Source organism: Anastrepha ludens, chromosome 3, assembly GCF_028408465.1.
Source record: "Anastrepha ludens isolate Willacy chromosome 3, idAnaLude1.1, whole genome shotgun sequence".
NCBI lineage: Eukaryota > Metazoa > Arthropoda > Insecta > Diptera > Tephritidae > Anastrepha > Anastrepha ludens.
Window position 1 is genome coordinate 68,038,978 of NC_071499.1, and position 20,428 is coordinate 68,059,405.

A 20,428-nucleotide genomic window follows, 5' to 3' on the forward strand; every position below is an offset into this window, starting at 1 on the left:
TTCCTTTAATTTCAATATCTTGAAGATGTATTTAAAGCTCCGTAAGCAGTTCAACACCCTTTAGGCCATTGTAGTTTAGAGAAAAAGTTTTTAATTTTCTTATAGCTAAATAAGCCTCTTTATAGGAAGTTAACTTGTCGTCAGTCTCGTTTTCTATTTCATCTTCAGACGAGATGGCGAACGATTCTTTGGAAACAGTTAACACTTCAGTATTAATCTTTTCCAAATCTTCATTATTAATCAATATTTCATTATATAAATTGAGATAGTCTTCCATGTCAACTTGGATTTCGTAACTTTGGAGAATGGATGATGCACTAAAATCGTCGTAATTGAGTCTCACTGAGAAATAATTTGTGCAGTTCCCCTTTAACAACTGTCAGAGGGATGCCGATGACCGGGTAGCAGGTCTCTGAAGCCAATCGGTTGCTAAATCGGTCAAGAAATATTTAGAGGGACTGAATGGTTAAATCTTGCCCCATTCGCCGTTTTCTCCAGACATTGCACCTTCGCATTACCATCTGTTCCGATCAATGCAGTCATCCCTTATTGGAGTACGGTTCACTTCTTACGAGAGCATCGCAAACTGGCTCAATGAATGGATCAAGTCAAAACAACTCATATTTTTGGTCAGAGGAGATGGATTACAGTTATAACTTCCAGCATACTTCACATAATATCCTGTATTATTTAATTGTTTAAATAATTTGTTTGAATAACGCGGACGCCGTAGCCGAATGGGTTGGTGCGTGACAGAGAGAACGTCGGTTCGAATCTCGGTGAAACAACAAAATTAAGAAACAGTTTTTTTCTAATAGCGGTCGCCCCTCGGCAGGCAATGGCAAACCTCCGAGTGTATTTCTGCCATGAAAAAGCTCCTCATACAAAATATCTGCCGTTCGGAGTCGGCTTTAAACTGTAGGTCCCTCCATTTGTGGAACAACATCAAGACGCTCGCCACAAATAGGAGGAGGAGCTCCTCCAAACACCCAAAAAGGGTGTACGGAAACTTATTCCCATACCCAATAAATATCTATGAAAGTATATTTTGTTTACTAGTGCCATAGAATTTGTTTGCTAATAAAGCTAAAATATTTCCTGCTTCATTGTTTGCTTTGTTTCTTATTTGACAAAAAGTTCCAAACCGCCAAAAGAACAACTGTTTCTTAAACCAACAAACAATTAATTAATTAAGTATTCAATATTTCAAATTCTTAAGGCAAAAACATGAAATTAAATGTTTACACGTCGTACAGACGGGTTTGTATACACATTTAACCTGTTTTTGCAATTTAGATGTTTTAAATATGTACATACGAACTTCATATACCTATAAATACTTGTGTGTGCAGCTCCATTTTGGCTGCTTTTATGTACTTTAACATACACAATTCTATTGTGTATGTATTTTGTTGACAAATGTTCCTGGAAACTAATCACAAGTTAGCTACATATCATTACTGCATATACATATTCATACGTAAACAAGTATGTGTGTGTGTATCTATAAATGTGTAAACGTGCACATAATTGCGGATGCACGTTCGTATGTACAAATATAGGCTAGATTTAGATTAGATTTGATTTGAGCAAGATTTACGTAACTGACCTGTGTAAACGTCGTACGATGTCTTCGTCTCGCTGGAGTCGGGCAGGATGCTGTGGTCGGTGTATGGCCGGCATGTTGACTTAACGAAGATAAGCCGTTTCCGGGCGACGTAACACCGCCGGAAACCGACGAGAGGCCCGTATTAGGTTCAGGCTTGAGCTTCTTAAATGCGCCTTCCGCTGTAAAATTCAATTCAAGCCAAAGTCAACTATTTAGTAAAATACAGAATGAAAACATGAGTAGGTATTTGTATATGTCGATGAATAATATATTTGTGTACAAATATGCACATCCATAGGCTCTCATGTTATCATATACATACACATATATACAGTCTATACCTATACATATACTTATATGTTCATATATCCATATATTATCCTTATATATAAAAATATTAGCATCTGATGATTGTGAACACACGTGACAGAGTATTCTTAGAGACAAGCCCTCGCACAAGCATATCCACTCACTTTCTATAGGCATATGCACACACACACACACACAAGTAATTATACTTGCATTTATCTACATATGTATTGGTACAGCAAAAGGTGGCACCTTTAAAGCGAGATATAAAACGCCGGCAAATTATTATTCAAAAAGCGTTTAAGCGTCCGCCAAATGCTGACCCTAAAATTATGAATAATTAGAATAACCTCACTGCGGCCACAAGACACGCAAAAAGTCAAAGACGTTACATACACACATTCACAAGCACAAATAACTGGCATTGTTGGATTGGAGAAGTGAAGCAAAGTGTGGGCGGGCGCGTCATGGGTGCTGTCAACACAAACATCAACAATACGGAGCACAGGTATACAGAGTCATTTTCATAATGGCGAAGATGAAGTGAATGAAATATAAAACGAAAGGCTCAGGTGCGTCGGACTGTCGGCACGCTAACCTAACGGTCATATGAATATGCAACATTGGGATAATTTATGCAAATTTTATATTAATCGAGGTGAAATTTCATCAAGTTAAAACTCATCCTAAGCAATTTGGGCAATTCGCCCAACGCCGCCTGCCTTATGCTAAACAGCTAAAGAGCGGCAAATTTGGCAATCACTTAATTTAGAGTCAATGTGAAAAGTAGTTTTATATATAAGTACATTAATAAAAGGAAGCGACAGCGAATAAGCTGTGAAAGTAGTAGCCAAATAAAGTATGATAGTATTATTTACAATTAATTATATGTGAAGGACATCTTATTTGTGGAATTTGGAAAACAATTATTAGTGATCTACTTATATTTCCGTCTTAACACACGCGTTGAATCATTTCCGTTTCACAATTTTCCAGTAAAAAATGTCGAACAGCGAAATTTCTAAGACTTTGAAAGCATTTGCTCTCAGAGAGAAAAATATTCAAACCAAAAAATTGAGAATCCAAAAGTTTTTAAAAACTTTTTCAATCATTTGATCATGAGACGGGTCGCCGCAAAATTCGTACCAAAACTGCTCAATTTGGTGACGAATCGTGTGTTTATGGTTATGACGTGAAAACCAAAGTTCAATCATCTCAATGGAAGCTGCCGCTCGAACCAAGACCGAAAAAAGCGCGCCAAGTTCGGTCGAATGTAAAAGTTGTGCTTACCGTTTTCTTCGATTGCAGGGGCGTTGTGCATCATGAGTTCTTGCCACAGGGTAAAACGGTTAATAAGGAATATACCTGCAAGTTATGCGCAATTTGCGCGAAGCAATCCGCCAGAAACGCCCGGATTTGTGGAAGAACAAAAATTGGCTCTTGCATCACGATAACGCCCCTGCTCACACATAGTTGCTTGTGCGCGACGTTTTGGCCAAAAACAACAAACTAATGATGGGACAGCCACCGTATTCCCCAGATCTGGCTCCTGTGACTTTTTCTTGTTCCCGAAACTGAAGAGGGCCATGAAAGGACGACGCTACGCTACGATTGACGAGATAAAGACGGCATCGAAAGAGGAGCTGAACAAGATGCAAAAAAAGATTTTTTAAGTGGATTGGAAAAAATTTGGCATAATATCTCATGGGGATTACTTTGAAGGGGACAAAATAGATATTAATGAATAAATAAATAATTTTTGAAAAAACACAAAATTCGCGATACTTTTTGAACACATCTCGTACAAGAGTGTGAAAATAATCACGCCATCGGAAGATTATAATTTTAGAAATGGCGTTGTAGGTCAGTCATATTTGATACTTGTGAACTACACAGTTGCAGTATACAAACAGACAAAATCAAGATTTTCATCACTCGAAATAATTTGTTTTATTTAGTAAAACCGTTATTCAATAAGTTATTGGATGATTAATTTTGCGCCACCTTGTAAATAATTGGCAGTTATACTCTTTTTGGGTGTTTGGCCGAGCTCCTCCTCCTTTGTGTGGTGTGCGTTTTCTTTTTTCCCACAAATGTAAGGACCTACAGTCTTATGCCGCCTTCGAACGGCTGATGCTTTTTTATGGGAAGCTCTTTCATGGCAAAAATACTCTCGGAGCTTGCCACTGCCTGCGGAAGGACGAACGCTATTGAAAAACACTTTTCTATCAATTGGTAATTCGCGCCCGGGGTTTCAAACCTTTGCCTGCCCAATAGCAGTCACACAGCAACCATTCGGGTACGGCGGCCACCGTAAAAATATAAATTTAAATTAAACACTTTTGGTATTTTGAATAGGAATTCATTATCTGGCATACATACCCATAAATAAAAGAGAGTCTACAGTTCATGAATTTTCAATAAAATTAATCCTCTTTGCGTCCTAACTCTTTAATTTTGCACAGAATTTTATCTTCAAAACCTTCAACAATCGCGTTATTAATATGTATATCGATAAAGTCCATGGACAAATTTATACCTTATAGCAGCGATATTTTCAATTGAAAGATAGGGGCGAATTATTAATTAACTATTATCTGGGCGATTTTATTATAACCACGATTATCTACATAAGTGGTTTAAGGCACTGGGTTAGGGGATGTATATTAATTGCAAGTATCACAATGGGCCTTAGGGCCTCCACCGCATGCCTAATTACCATACTGGAAGGCCCGAATAGGGGCAAGATGAAATACCAAAATATAGAAAAGTTTATTTTCTAATTGCGTTGGCCTCTCGACGGGCAATGACAGACCTCCGAGTGTATTTCTGCCTTGAAAAAGCCTCACTAAAAATCATAAGCCATTCGGAGGAGGCATAAAACTGCAGATCCCCTTATTTGTAGAGAAACATCAAGGCGCACTCCACAAATTATAGGAGCGGTTTTACCAAGCGAAATCGAACGCATTTAAGTAAATATTCTATTTTCCATTTAATATCAATCGAAAGTAGGTACGTTAATCATTTTTTGAATTTAAAAATTCCCGGGACTAGTCGATTCATATTCCGGGATTACATCAGATGCATTTGTAAAATTTTTATTACAAAAATTTTCCTTTTTGAAGAGAGCAAATTATTACTTTCAAAATTTTTTGAGCTTGAAAAGTTTGCAAAACCTTTATTATAAAGCAACTGAGTTTGTATTTGGTGACCGACATACACAGTAGTTAGTCTGAAAAATAAATTGCATAGGGCTTTAAGTAACAGCTCGCAAACTTCAGTAAAGTACATATTGTAGTTTCTTATGACAGTAGTTTTGTTTAATTGAATTTTTTTCTAATGGTGCAGGTATTTCCTGCAGAAAACATTTCAATTTCTATCAACAATCCCGCCGAGGAGTTTTGAAGTGGGACGGTACTTCTCATCCGCTAGCTTTATTTGCAATAAATTTAGTCACGCTTGGAGGGTAACACTATGAATGATTTACATTTTTGAAGATCGCACTTCAAGCGAAACAAACATTAATTTAATCTCAAATAGTAATTCGCTAATATCATATATTAAAAACAATAAACTCTATATATATATATAATTGACGCGTACACCCTTTTTGGGTATTTGGCCGAGCTCCTCCTCCTATTTGTGGCGTGCGTCTTGATGTTGTTCCTCAAATGGACGGACCTACAGTTTCAAGCCGACTTCGAAAGGCATATATTTTTACGAGGAATTTTTCCATGCCAGAAATACACTCAGAGGTTTGCCATTGCTTGTCGAGGCAATAAATTCTATACTTCGTTTAATTTCGAGCAATGTTTGATTTGCTTCTACTATAACTGTCAGACTCTGGTTGGTTGGTTGTTTAAAGTGATGTTTTTTCCAGAATCCAACTAGCGCTCCGCATTTTGTTGCCACATCCTCGTTACCGACTTGTTTAACAGTTATATAAAGCAAGACTGTATTCAGTCTATGCGGTTTAAGAACCTTATTAGGTGGTTGACGTCGAAGCCAAACAGTTGTTCGAGACTCTCGAACAGCGGTTTGCCCAGGGTTAACATTCTGTCCTTCCATAGGGCAGGGCATTCACAGAGGAAATGGAAAATCGCTTACTTTTCCTTTGCTTGTTTACAACTGTGACAGTATGTATTGTGAGGGATGCCGTTGTTGTTGTTGTAGCAGCATAAACATTCCCCATATATGGACGGAGAATTCTGCTGGAGTGACATTCCTTGGCCGGATATAAATCTGGGTCGTTCCGGTAACGTAGAACCGACTGTCATAGAAACATTGTGAGGGATGCTCACTTTCGGTGCTTATTCTCCGACAGAGCAAAAGCCAGTTATGACTGTTATAGGTGGTACACAACGTTCTGCTAATTTTGCATTTCGTCTGGTCTCCCCATCTACAATCCGCGATTCGAAGGTATTTTAGGGAAATTGTATTCTTGACTGCACCTAATGATGTGGATACCGATTCTACAAGAGCGTTACGAGTATTCATCACAGATCGCCCTCTTGCCGGTTCATCTGATTTTTTGTTTCCTTCTCCGTTCCGATGTCCCGGGACGCAGATTAAGGTAATTTCTACTTTGTTCCACCTCTTCAGAAGTTGTAGTAGCCGAATCCAGTGCCTGGATTGCAGCTTGGCTATCCGAAAAAAATAGCGATATTGCCCTTAAAGAAGAAATCTGCGATTAGTAGCCTACAAGCTTTTCCAATTGCCAGTACTTCCGCCTGGAAGACAGTGCGGGTATTACGAAGACGCACTGATTTTTCAATTTTAAGTCTATATACCAACTCCAACACCACAATCCATTTTACGGTCATCTGTACAGACTGTAGTTTCGAAGTTGTTTAGTGAGCATCCCTTATTCCTCCCCACGAGTTGCTTTAAATCATGGACTGGCCTTCCGGCAATATGCGTTTTCGGAATTCCCCAAACATTTTCAATAGGGTTGGCGTCTGGGGACTGGCAAAGCCAGTCCAATACTGTCTGTGGGTGTGGGACGGTAAAATGTGTTCGTCTTCTTCAGTCGACGTTCCATGGTGTTGATACTCACATCTATTCCCTTTTTAGCAAGAAGGGCTTGGCGTAGTCACAAAGAAGGGTCCCGCTTAAAAAGTTGGACGATCACCTTATTATGCTTTTTTGTCGGCACTCGCCACATCACAACAAACTTTTATGCTTTTTAATCGCTTTTGCAGCCGCGGCGTAAGATAATTTCGGTTCTTTCGAATGCGTGCAAAAAAATACCGCCTCGAAACGTTTCGTGTAGTTCTCACTCATTTCTGTTTGGTTGCATTTACGGGAATGTTTCAAACGATACTAACCTGAGTTAGCACTGACGTCGTAGCACTTGAGTGGGATTATTATGCAGCAAAAAGCAGAACGAAATATATCTTGAAGTTACAAGAAAAAATCGGTTCTTTTCTTCTGACACAGACTGTATATACTATTCCCGCGTGAACGCGGCACCGCAAAGTGGCTTTGAGCTGATTTAATCACTCTTCGTGCTACACACGCGGATTTTCATTGACCCTAAAACGAAGATTTTACTTAACTTAAAATGTGTCTCGTCGCTCATGATGATTTTTGACTCAAATTCGTCCTCTCCGTTGTTGATAGGGGGATGGCTTGACAGTAATTCCCTCACAACTGACGGTTAACATGCTTTGACAGATGCACTATAAGTCTTCCACTAAAACTCGCTGTAGGGTCCGTCTAGTGATGCCCTATTACGTGGCATGTCGTTTATTTGATTTCTTCGTTCTCAGCAACATCGGCAGACAATCGATATTCTAGACCGAACGTCCAGCCCATGCCCTGCAAGCTCTCGTGAGACTAGGATTATAGGTAATTCCGCATTCTTTACTCAGCCAATTTCCTCCTTTCTTCCAATTTTTTTTTTGAGTACAAGAACACCAAAACGGGATAATTCATAACAACCGTTATTTATTATTTGTTACAGCTAATGAAATCACGACATATGGTCACCATTGCCGTCTCAAAGCGTAATGCAATACAATTTGGCGCTTTTTGGGAAACAATCTCGTTTTGCCACGAGTTTTTGGAAACTGCCATCATTTAACCCCCCAGTATATACGGTGTGCCAAGTAATGACGATTCAGGTTTCACATATCCATAATCAACAAAACTTCCATTCACCCATTTTTTAAATGTTAAATACATTAGAAAATATTTTGTATCCTTACGAAAATCAGAAAAAGCCGATTGCAACCGGAAGCAGTTCCGTCGCCACAATGCCCAATACATCTGATGACCGAACGGACTGAATGTGCGAAATGAACTCAAATGACAATCCGTAAGCAATGATTTGCAGAGGGTAGTAAACTCACCTCGGGCTTAGGCAGGAAAAAGTTTAGTGTTATTAGTTTTATGTTTATTCACTTTTTCCCAAAAAATTTTGTAAAGGATAATGCAAATGTTCTTATTTATATATAATTAGGAGCTGAAATGTAATGAAGCTTACAGCTAACCAAAGTTTCAGGACTTTGATAAAACCGAACTAATATAAAACTTCTAGTAACAAAATTAATATGCGCAAAATTTATGCTGCAATTTAGTTGTTGTGTAGGTTTGCATGAAATAGCAAAATGATAGAAAAATGTTTTTCTAATACCAGTTGTGCTCGGCAGACAATGGCAAACCTCCGAGTATATTTCTGTCATGACAAAGCTGCACATAAAATCCATCGGGGGCGACATAGAACTGCAGGTCCCTCCATTTGTGGACACAAATCACGAATAGGAGGAGGAGCTCGGCGTGTGTTTCACCTAACCGAAGTGTAAGCCGCAATTATTTATTTATTTTCAGTTGAGTTGAAAAAAAGTAATTGCATTTTAATTGAAACAAAGGTCAAAAAACTGTTTTTCAAAGGTATTCATTTTCGGCTAAAACATTTAAGATACAAAAATTGCTTAAGAATTAAAAATAACATAAATATGTTGAGTGAATCGCTTAGTTTTATTTAACAGAAATATAAACCTATGCTTGCAATTAAATTAATTTTTTAAAATAAAAGTCACACTTTAAGTTTTTAGGCATTTTTGATGCATATGCAAGTTTTAGATGCAATTAAATTAAAATTGTTCTTGGGCACTTTTGGTGCATATATTTTCTGTGGGTTAATTAAAAAAACGACTTACATAGACATATTGGTTCACGTATGAATTGTTAAATATGAAAATTACAATATCAAACATTTGGCACACTTTGATTCAAGGCGTATCGATTAAAGGTGGTAGCAGTAGGCCAACTGATTTGTTTTTTTTTTCTTGCTGTTTGTACATTAGGATGTAGCACAAAATTGAATTATGAAACGTGTTACATATGTACATTCAAAATTTTAATTTGAAAATTTAAGTTTCGTAATGAATTTTTTTATTAGAAACATAATTATATTACATTACGAAAGGCACTAACATATGTCCACTAAGCATTGAGACTAACTTCAGACATATATTTGAGTGCATAAAGAAACACACAGATGTAGCTCCACGCACTTGTCAAGTGTGCTTATATTTACTTAACTGTCAAACTCATATTACGTGAAAGTTTCCATTCAAAATGCCGTACAAGCTGGATTTACGTAAGTCTGTCGCCAATCTGTTTGGACGACTCAGTACAAGTGAAATTCTGAAGGGGTTGGAAGATAAACCAATCTCCCGTGCGACTATTTTTCGTATTTTGAAAGATTGCGGAATGGAAAAGAACCGGAAAATAAAGTTATACCGTCAAGTGCCAAAAACAATGGTTGGTCAATCAACACGCAAATTAGCACGAAAATTTGGCATTTCAAAGTCTGGCGTTCACAAAATTTTGAAGAAAAACAATGTAATTTATCGTAAACGTAAGCGAGCACCAAAATATACAGCGAAACAACTCGAAAAAATACCAATTTGCTGCCGTGCACTTCGTCGTGAACACTTTGCGAATGAAAAATTCATAATTTTGGGTGATGAATCGTACTTCACATTTTTTCATCATGAATTGAGTGGCAACGACAGTTTTTACACTGGCCACATAGAAACAACACCAAACGAGTTAGAATATACAAGCAAAAAAAAATTTGAGCTGAAGGTACTAGTGTCGGTGGTCATTTCTTCAGAACCATTGATTCGCAAAAACAAAGGTAAAGCGATCAATGCTGACGTTTATATCGGTCAATGCTTGCCAAAACTGAAGAAATTCATCGATAAAAATCACAATAGCGACGTAATCTTGTTTTGACCAGACCTTGCAAGCTGCCATTATGCAAAAAAACATTGGATTGGTTAACTGAACAAAAAATACCATTTGTGCGAAAAAAGGGCAATCCTCCAAACGTGCCACAGGCACGCCCAATAGAAATATTCTGGGCAGTTCTCAAGCGGATGGTGTACGAAAAGGGCTGGGAGGCAGGAAACGAGCAACAGTTGGTCAATCGAATCAAGTGAAATTGAAAGAAGTCGATATAAGCAACGGCCAAAACTTAAGTCGGGACATTCGCTATACTCTAAGAAAAATCCAAGACAATGGTCCATTGCGAGTAATCTAAATGTATTTTTGATATGTAACCAATCGACTGATGTACCAAATAAAAATAATTTTTAATTCAATATTTTGTTTTCAAATGGCGTATGCCAGAAATTAGTCTGAATGTTTAGTGGACATATAGCTGAGTACCGACCTATCAAACGTTTTTATGCACATTTTAAAATAAATTCAATATGACAAATAAATTGCTTCTGTTTTTCTATTTTGTTCTATTCACCAATAAGTCATTTCTTTGTTTTCTACTTTCACGTGACATTCTAATGTACAAAATGTTGTTTTTGGCGTAGTACCACCAGCTTTAATGAATTCGCCTTGCTTTGATTTAATCTTTTTCTATAGGCAACAACAGGCCACTTTGCACCACCCTTTGTATTCAAAATTGTGTTTATAATTGTTTCAATATTTCCTTAAAGATTAAATATGCATTATGCAGATATCTCGCTGGAGGATTTATTGAACTTTGCGCATATCGTGGGCTAGCAATTTTTATCGCTGAGAGCTCACGACTTTTCTTACATACAAAAAACATGCTCGAAATATCTACGAAAAAAAACTATTAAAAATCAACAATATTTTGCAGTCACTTGAAACTTGCACTTTGTCATACTAAAATTCAATGGGCACAGAAAATTTCTGGGTAAAAAGTCGAAAGTTTTGATAATATTTCGGAAAATCCATCCCTTATTTGGTTTTTTGTTGTATTCACTATACGAGTATTTTTAACAAAAAAATTATTATGTGTTTATATTGTAATTTATCACTGGGCGTATACGAGAAAAAATAGTACTAGTACGAATTAATACAAGGTGGCGCAAAATTAATCGCCTGATCGGAAGAGTTATAACTTTAGCGAATGGTGGCGTACGTCAATCATATTTTACACTTGTGAACTAGTCAGCTGCAGTATACAAACAGATCAGCAATGGAGCACGGATTTCGATCATTCAAAAATTTTTTACTTTAATAAAAAAGTTATTCAAAAATAAAATAGAATGATTGATTTTGGTTAGCACAAGTATAAGCTATATAAGCTGTATGAGCGTTACGTCCCCATGGACATATTTTAGCGAATAAAGGTCCAGCGGCTTCCCCCGCATGCGAATGAGCACAAGTAGTAGTGGAGGAAAAGGAAGACTTCCTTTCCATTAAAAGGTGTAGCGGAAAAGTCTTGGTACTACATAATTAACACGAGGAAAACACGATGTTTAAGCATTTACCGCACAAAACATCTAGAAAAATAAGAGGTTCCTCTGGTTGCTGTCGCCACTCCGTTAAAGCTTTTCACACTGGCTTAAAATCTGTCACTCTCATAACTTCACTTTTCAACACATTGTGCATAGTGGAGGAAAACTTCAGAACGGTTTGTATTTACTACTCAGGTAATATTCCCTATAAGTGATTATTATTCATTTAGCGAAATGAGATTGAACTGACGAATGCTGCATTATCATCGTCGGAGCCACCAACTTCAATAGCAAAAAATGGAGCTTTTCAGAAATTCAAATTCGTTAAGAAAAAAACGAACCAACTAAGCTGATCTGCGAACAATTTAACCGTAAAATAACTTAATGCTTTGAAGAAATAAGAAATATTTCTTTCATATAAACCAAGTCACTTTTTATGAAACGAAATGTGCTTGACGAAATCCGAAACTCAAAATGGCCATCGGATTTTTTCGATTGCTCATCACTGACATGGCGTTCGATTGACTTGCCTATTTTTTGAGATAATTCGGTCACCAAAAGTAGGTCCAAATAAAGCGATGATTTCAAGCGCTGCATGGCAACATGCTGCAAAAATTTAGCATTTCGACGACTGGTTCGACGCTTAACGGGAACGTTGGCACCAAGCGATCTTTTGCAAAAAGTAATGCAGTCGCACCAATCAGTGATTTTTTCCTGGTTTTTTGGTACACGCGACTTGGAAACGATTGTGAGAACATAAAATAATTAAAGCCATATTCGCCAGCCGAAATCTATGATTGCCCACCACAGACTCCAACAATTATATGCATTCAGCAAAAATCAGCTAAAATCGGTATTGAAACCCATGTAATGTAAATTGAATATTCCACAAACACCAATTTATGGTACTTGTCAGATAAATGAAAGTTCTATCGACACTTGGTGCTGATTTTTTACATGAATCGAATTCTAACTAACAACCAACCATCTCACATAAAGATTCTTAGGTCATCCTGACAGGCGATTTAAAACACATTTTCGAAACTCTCATATATCGAACGCAATATTCAGTAGAGACTATTTTCAATAAAATATTGGGTATACAATTAGAAATATTGTTCATCGCTATCCACAACTTTGTTCCACCTTTCTGGTAGCATACAGACTTCGCGTCGAAAAACTTCTCGTCTTTTGACGCAATCCTCATAGCGACCAAATTTTTTGGCCTATTCGTAAGATAGAGATGCTACTCAGCCGGGTCATGCGTGATCGACCGAAATAGATGAAAGTTGGAAGGGCTAATGTGTGGTCTATTGTTGTTATAGTTGTTTTAGCAGCTAAAAAATGTATAGGCTATACTGCGAGTATGGTAAGACTTCCCATTTCAGTGTTTTAGCGAGCTGGACACCATTTAACCTGCTGAAAACCCACTTCCTCGACTCTGTTTTTCATTTTACTGCCGGTTTTTGCTCAATACTCGACCGCTAGATTGTTTTACTAACCGTCGAGTGGGTGTCACGAAATTTGCAATATCGATTGCGAGCTATGAACATTGGCCAGACCCCGACGGCTCTTTTCGCATTGGATTTTTATAATGGATCCACTTTCTACCGCCAGTGGAAATACAAGGCAAACAACCTCGACCCTTATTTGTATCACTTGTCTCACATCGAGTTTGGTTCTTACGGCACGCAATCTCCTTATTTCTGGATTACCGCCAAGGCTTTGAAACGATGAGTCACGCTTAGTGAGCATCGAGGATCTTCTAACAACTGCTACGGATCTTCATGCAGTAATATCACAAAGTATACGTCTTTAAAATTCCAGGAAGCCTTTTAACTTCCAAATCGAAATAACAGCTTTTGTAGCATTTAAGCCAATTGTGATTCGTGGCTTTTCCAACAGAAATCTCTCAAGAGGTGTACGCGAACACTATCCACAGATCTTTTCACCTTCAAGACAATGGAAGTGGCGTTAATTTGGCTGAAATATCCTAATTTTCAGGCATAAAAAAGTATATGGCGCTGACAATAAATCGCAAATTTTATAAAGAGGTTTGAGCTTCCCATGTCACTTTTTGAAGCTGACATTTCTGATAGCCATTTACCTTTCTCTCCATATAATGTCAAACCACGGTTTTCTAAGTGTACACCCAAAACCTTTTTTTCGCTTTTATTTTTAAAAATTCCGTCTACTTTGGAATGCCTCTTGTGTTTTCTTTTCACTTCTAGCACTTTCCGACATAGATATATTTCTCACATCACTAAAAACTCTCACACTCCTGCGTCGAGAGGCTCAAATTTCCAAATAGCAAATGGTTTAATTGTTGCTTTTATTTGAGAGGATAATTATGATATTTTGCTTAGCAGTCACCGAAAATCCGCGATAATCTCTGGCGCGTGTGCCCAATTCACAAGCGAAGCACTCAGCTGGCAACATGCGCACCCACATACGCACAATGCAACACGCATAAACACAATGCAACATATAAACACTTAACATACAACAGATGCACATCAGTTATTGGCTTCTGTTCGATCTGCGGATTAGAAGTAATCCCAGCAGTGCCAAGAAAGGATGGAGTATGCGAATGTTGTGGCAAGCGAGCAACGAAATGTGCAATAATTTGAAAGAAAGGATTAAATTGACCACTCAAAGGATATACGTCCCTGCATGGTACAACAGCTTTCACATTCACACATGTCCCTTTGTCATTTGTCGCTTGGTTCACTCATTGATGAATGAATTGTTGCTCATAAACTCTGTACAATAAAATAATTACCGGATATCGAATGGTCAGAGAGGCGCGTTGGTGGCGTATGCGCGGGTGTATGATGATGTGATGACGAGTCCATGCCAGGTGTAGGTAGACCAGAGTACAATGAACTGAAATCCTCGGGTGTGCTGCTACATTTGCGTTGGTGATTAAGCGAGCCCTTGTCGATGGAGGTAAGTGGAGAACGGGTGTCTTGCATCGATGAGGTCAGACCGAGCAGACGGTTTTCATGGGAGGAGGAAATACCCATTAAACGATTATCCTGAAACGACATGAACTTTGTGTCCTGCGACACTCCAGCATGCTGCATATTAGCCGCATGGTCGTCCAATAAGCCTTGCTGCAAGCCCAACAATCCACCAACCAAATTTGGACGTAGTTCATCCATAGTAAGTTTGCTTTGACCACAAGTACCAGTCGTAAAGTTGAGTTGCCGACTAAAGATAGCAGGAAATATATTAAACTGTTGCGAATCCGCGCTCGATTGTGGGCTTAATCCCAAGCTCGGTGGCACGATATGAGGCAAAGATGAAGCCGTTGAAACGGATGCAGCCACTGAAGAAATAGGGTGAACGTTATTGCCACCCGATGAAGGGCCGTTGCCAATAACCAGTGAAGATGCGGAGTTTGAGCCGATAGCGCTGCTGCCGCTCCCAGAAGTGGTGCTGCCGTTACTGGTCGCACAGCCGCCGGAAGTTGGTGTATGTAATTGCTGAGTCTGTGACTGTGTCGCTTGTTGTTGTTGCTGGTGTGCCGTTTGTTGTTGGGCGGCAGATGCCGCTGAGGCTGATTGTTGCTGCTGTTGCTGTTGCCCTACAGGCGGCAAGCCGCTATGTGGTAGGCCGGCGGCGATGTGTGACTGGGCAGATGCGTGCGATATAGCAGCGGTACCGGCGTGATGCGTATGTAAGATGGAATGATGCGGTGGTATGTGGGCAGACGGATTGCTGGCAGGCAGATGAGGCTGATGTATGTGATGCACCTGAAGGGAATTCGAGTTGGTATTGCCGACGACACCACCACCACCGGATACAGGGCCGCCGGCACAACTGTGTTGTTTGAAATCCAACTTGTGGCCGGTGTAGAATCGCGTATCGATATACGTCTTGAAAAAATCAATGATACTAGTCAGTTGAAAACGGGTTAAGTTAGTAGGGGTTAGGCGTCCGTCCGAGGAAGCTTTCACACAATTGCCGGGTATCGAATTAATCCCTTCGAATACAAATCAAACTTTCAAGTCACTCGCGCACAAAAAATTCGGGCAATAATACACAACAACAATAACAAAAAAACAATAACCACTTGATATATAACACTGTCTGCGGCGTTCGGTATTCGGCTCGCTTCACGAATTTTGCGGCTAACGCAATTAATTAATTTCAATTTCAATTACAGTTACAAAAGTATTTCAGTAGGTATCTATTAGTGTATGTATGTATTCTATATTACATACATACATACATATTCATGTATATTCTATTTTAACTGCTTGCTGCTTTCTATTTTGTCCGTCAACTGACCGACGCGTTACCGACACTGGCGCCTCGATGTCTATGCCGAGTGAGGAACTGGCGAATAGTTCAAATAATCACAAGCCCCGAACGCACGTGCACACGTACACACGCACACATCTAGTCACTCCTGAACTGTTATTCTGGTCGGTCGTAGCACTGTCAGACTACAGTGCTCAGAAGGTCGATTATGTTGCTAGTTGATATAAGTATGTAGAGCGGACCATCGCGAGGCGCCTGCCAACGGACCACGGACGACGGACGATGGACAAACTTCGCCCAGTCTTTCTTTCCGACGTTCGCTCAGTGTGAGAACTGAACTCGGTAAACTTTTCTAATCGCGTCAATTTAATGCCAAAATCTCTCAACACAAATAGAAAGAAGGTGCACTGCCACCCTCCATTCGCTTGTACACGTTACACTAAATCTTCACTGTTCGACGGACTGCTCGCTGACGTGGAGACCAGAGCACCAGACCAATTTCTAATGTTTACAAATAATGAAAATTCGATTTCCTCTTCTCGAGAGGGGGTAATAACAATAATGTAATTTCGGATGCGTTTAACTCTATCGCAATCTGCTGCTGCAGTGTGCCGCACGACAACCAGCGAATGTATGCAAATGTATCCTTCGGATTTTTTTCACTCTGCTGCTAGCTAAATGTTCTATGTTCTATGTAACTTAGTGAGCTGTCGCGAACGGTACGACCTCAATGTCTCGGTTCGGTGGTACGCGCGTATTCGCGGCCGATCAAACTTAAAATGATATACGATTCCAGGCAGCGCACAAAATTATAACGAAATTAAGGATCATGTGCTCGCTGCCCGCTTCGTTGGGCTCGCAGCACTTTCCGCACTCCCGCCTCTTTAGCTGGCTGGATTGTGGTGGGTGGCAGTTCATCAATGTTGCTGCCTTTGCTGCTGCTGCTGCACACAATTCCAAAGGTGGGATATTCGTGGTGGTGGTAGCGGTGGTGCAGAGCTGGATGCTGCACTGGTGGTAGTAACTGTATGATGTGTATGTACGGTTGTATGGGCTCATGTGTTTTTAATGGTAGTATTGGCAAGACCACACGAATCGTTAGCCATACTAATAATAATGTGGAAAATAATGAAGCATCATTGCTATGAAACGCCGTCATGCATACACACATACATGCTTAAAAAAGGAGAGCAACAGTTTTACGCTACTGCTCTGTTTGCCTTGTCACTCTGAATCCTATCGTCCACTCATCCCTTCGACTTGCTGTCTGTCGTCTCTCGTCGTTGTCTACTCGCGACAGCTCCTCATTATCCAGCGCATCATAGTATTGTCTCTTTTTAACTGATTTAATTTCGTTAGAGGTTGGATTTTGCTTTTTTGTCGGTCGCTCAAATAGCACACAACAACAAAACCTCAATGTTGTTTGTCGAGCCCTTCAACCCAATAAGGAATGGCTGCTCTGAGGTTGAGTCACTGTCATTGATAATGATGTGCGTCCACTCTTTTCTGTGTGCTATGTTGTTGTTTTTTTTTTCCTCTTTCTTATATGAGCATACCTACAAGTGTATGCACAATCTGTTGGAAAAATGAAACAACATTTGCAAGCTTGGTTCGAAATACAATGGGAGCCAGGAGACACAGAGAAACCAATACAGCTTTAAAAGCGCTAAAGCAATGGCCAACAGTGTGACGATGGCAGACAAGCCTTCAAAATGTTAAATGGATAATCACTATGCGTCTGACACACTTCCCTTGAGTTGATGCGTCCACGCAAAGTATAAAACCAACATGCGAGTATTTCCATACATATGTATGTATAACTGTAAATATAAAAGTGAGCATAGTTTCGTAGTTATGCCGAAGATATTCAACGCATTCTTGGCATTGGGTTGTCGAATGTTGATTTGCGCGCCAACTTTGCAAATTTAAATTTCTCAACAGTTATCGACACTGCTCTCGAATACGCACATACTCTTATCCACGTACATACATACATTTGCATAAACATGAATAGTGTTTGACACAATAGTAAAATAAAGGCGCAAACAGCTTGGCAGAAAGAACCGGACACAGTAAGCGAAAAATATGTCAATTCAAAGTTTATGAGATAATAACAAACGCCTGTAAGAAGGAAAATGCATTGGTAATTTAAATGAGGAATACCTACCACGTCACGCTTGATAACGCGATTCAACTCCACTGAACGAAAACTCTGCTCTTCATCTCTTGGTGCTGCATCTGACTGCTTAGAGCAAACGAAAGTAGTTTAGATTTACACAGCTCAATTACAACATTGGCGGCCACTTAAGTGCATTATTTTTTAACTATCGGGCGAGTAACGACTATCGCTATCAGCGAGTGCCAGGTGGGAACGCCAAATAAAATAATATTAAAATAAATAAATAATTGGCGCGTACACTTCTGTTAGGTGTTTGGCCGAGCTCCTCCTCCTCAATTTTGCCAAAAATAAATTATTTGGGTGTTATTCAGCATTAGGGAATTTTCATGGTCCGTATTAAACAGTTTATGATGTTAATTTATTTTTTAATAAAACATAATTTCTTAAACATATGGAAAGAAATAGAAAAAGAGGAGCTTAAATAATATCGACATGTAAACATTTTATACCAAATTTAGGGGAAAGTGCATTTTTTCATATAAAATAATAAATAAGAAAAAATAATTGTCTTTTTTTTTTGTTTTTGTTTTACCAAATTTTTTTCGTTCGTTTTTAGTGAAATATCACATTTTCATTTTTATTAATTCAGTACCCGACACTGTGAAGACTGGACCTAACAAATTTATCTACAAGTCGCAAGTTTATGATTACTTCAATAGGGTTTTGTTGGATGGAATAATGGCATTAAATTTATCTTCTATTCTGTAATAACAACCCTTTGTTCTTCTTTTTTTAATCTACAATTTCTCTTCCTACTATCGATAGCCGTATTTTATTATTATGGTTAAGTTAAATTGTATTGATTTGTTATTGAATTTTAAAAATTTGGATTAAGAAACTTGCATGCCAAAATCATTCTAATTGCATATAATAATGTTGAGATACTATTAAAATGCCTTAGTCATACTTTGTACTACAGATATAAATAAATAATAAAATAAATAAATAAAAAAATGTATACCTACAAAAACGTTCCGATTCATAATTTTCAGCTTCCTTTTAAATATTATATGAAATTCCAATACTTAGACTATGTTCAAACAAGAACCTAATTGGAAATTAACAAAACTTCAGCAATTTAAGTCTTAATTGTAGTACAATTTACCATACAAAAATTGCAGCCATTAATTGTCAATCAATACTTAATTGTTAATAAATTTGTGTCATTTGTTTGAGAAGAGCAAATTATGTTTAAAGAGAAAACAAATCATAAAACGAAATGGTATTAAAATCAAAGTAAAGGGCCAAAAACAAATTTTCAATTAAAAAGTGTTTTATTAATAAATTGGATTTGAAAATGATACCAATTATAAAACACCTACCCAAAAGACATACACTGGGATGGAGTGAGTAGAGTAAAGTCGCTATTATCGTCTTATGAGAAAGCGAGTGTACGAGATCTGTTGCGTGGCGAAGAACGCATCTGCAATTGACCCCAAGAAAAAAGGTCTTCTCTTCTTAATTGGTGTGATAACCGCTTACGAGATTTTGGCCGAGATTAACTAAGCGCGCCAGTCGTTTCTTTCTCGTGCTAACCGGTTCCAATTTGACACACCAAGTGAAACTAAGTCCTCCACCTGATCTTTCCCACGCAGAGGAAGTCTTCCTCTTCCTCTCCTACCACCAGCTGGTACCGCATCGAATACTTTCAGAGCCGATTGTTTGTTTGATGTCAGGAGGTACTTCGTTTTGTCCTCCCATTCACTTAGGAGTGCCAGGACGATTCTTCTACATATGGTTCACTCAGCTCACAACTTCCGGGATTAGCCCAAGTATCCTCTGAGTAGTTTTCGAACACCCGTTTGGAAGCAAAACTCCTTTGTATTGACTGGTAAACTTCCATATATCTACTATTTATATATTTTCACATAGTCCCTAGGAAGAACATATGGCCTCAATAAAGAAATTGTAATTTGATTTATTTAGAGCTAAGAATTAAATTTGACTGCAAAAATGGCCTGTTTTTTCGGTTAAACTCCAACTTGTCATCTCCATGTGTTGGCTGGTCTTCCGCGTCTGCGACTCCCTTTGGGGTTCCAGTCTAATGCAGTTCTTGTGAGGTCATCTTGAGGTTTACGCAACGTATACTCGATCTATCTCCACTTACGACGCTGGATTTCTGTGTAGACTGGTACTTGTTCTTCATTTTGGTGCTTCACCGAGATTCGAATCTACGTTCTCTCTGAAAATATGTATTTACATATAAATATAAGCATAAAACAATAAATATACATACATAAAATTCATGGGTTAATGATGTCAAAGTATATTTTTGAATTAACAATTCTAACGAAAATTGTTGTCCGAAGCCTAATACTCATATAC

General features: G+C 38.5%; 2 protein-coding genes across 2 annotated transcripts in view; both read right to left on the bottom strand.

The window, feature by feature from the left end:
* The window catches only part of LOC128856530 (homeobox protein unc-42-like), a 41,254-nt gene extending 26,435 nt beyond the window's left edge, over positions 1-14,819 (bottom strand). Inside the window, exons 1-2 of the mRNA XM_054091834.1 lie at positions 14,438-14,819; positions 1,610-1,788 (exon numbers count right to left, since the gene is read on the bottom strand). Of these exons, the coding sequence (XP_053947809.1) occupies positions 1,610-1,788; positions 14,438-14,819 (561 nt within the window). The remainder of the gene's footprint in view (positions 1-1,609; positions 1,789-14,437) is intronic.
* Positions 14,820-14,923: 104 nt separating this feature from the next.
* On the bottom strand, positions 14,924-15,656 carry LOC128857543 (GATA zinc finger domain-containing protein 10-like; the record flags this gene model as incomplete). The annotated part of the gene is made up of 2 exons (XM_054093294.1): positions 14,924-14,986; positions 15,042-15,656. Coding segments are annotated over 2 exons (678 nt in total), but the record flags the coding sequence as incomplete, so codon positions are not given.
* Positions 15,657-20,428: the final 4,772 nt, after the last annotated feature.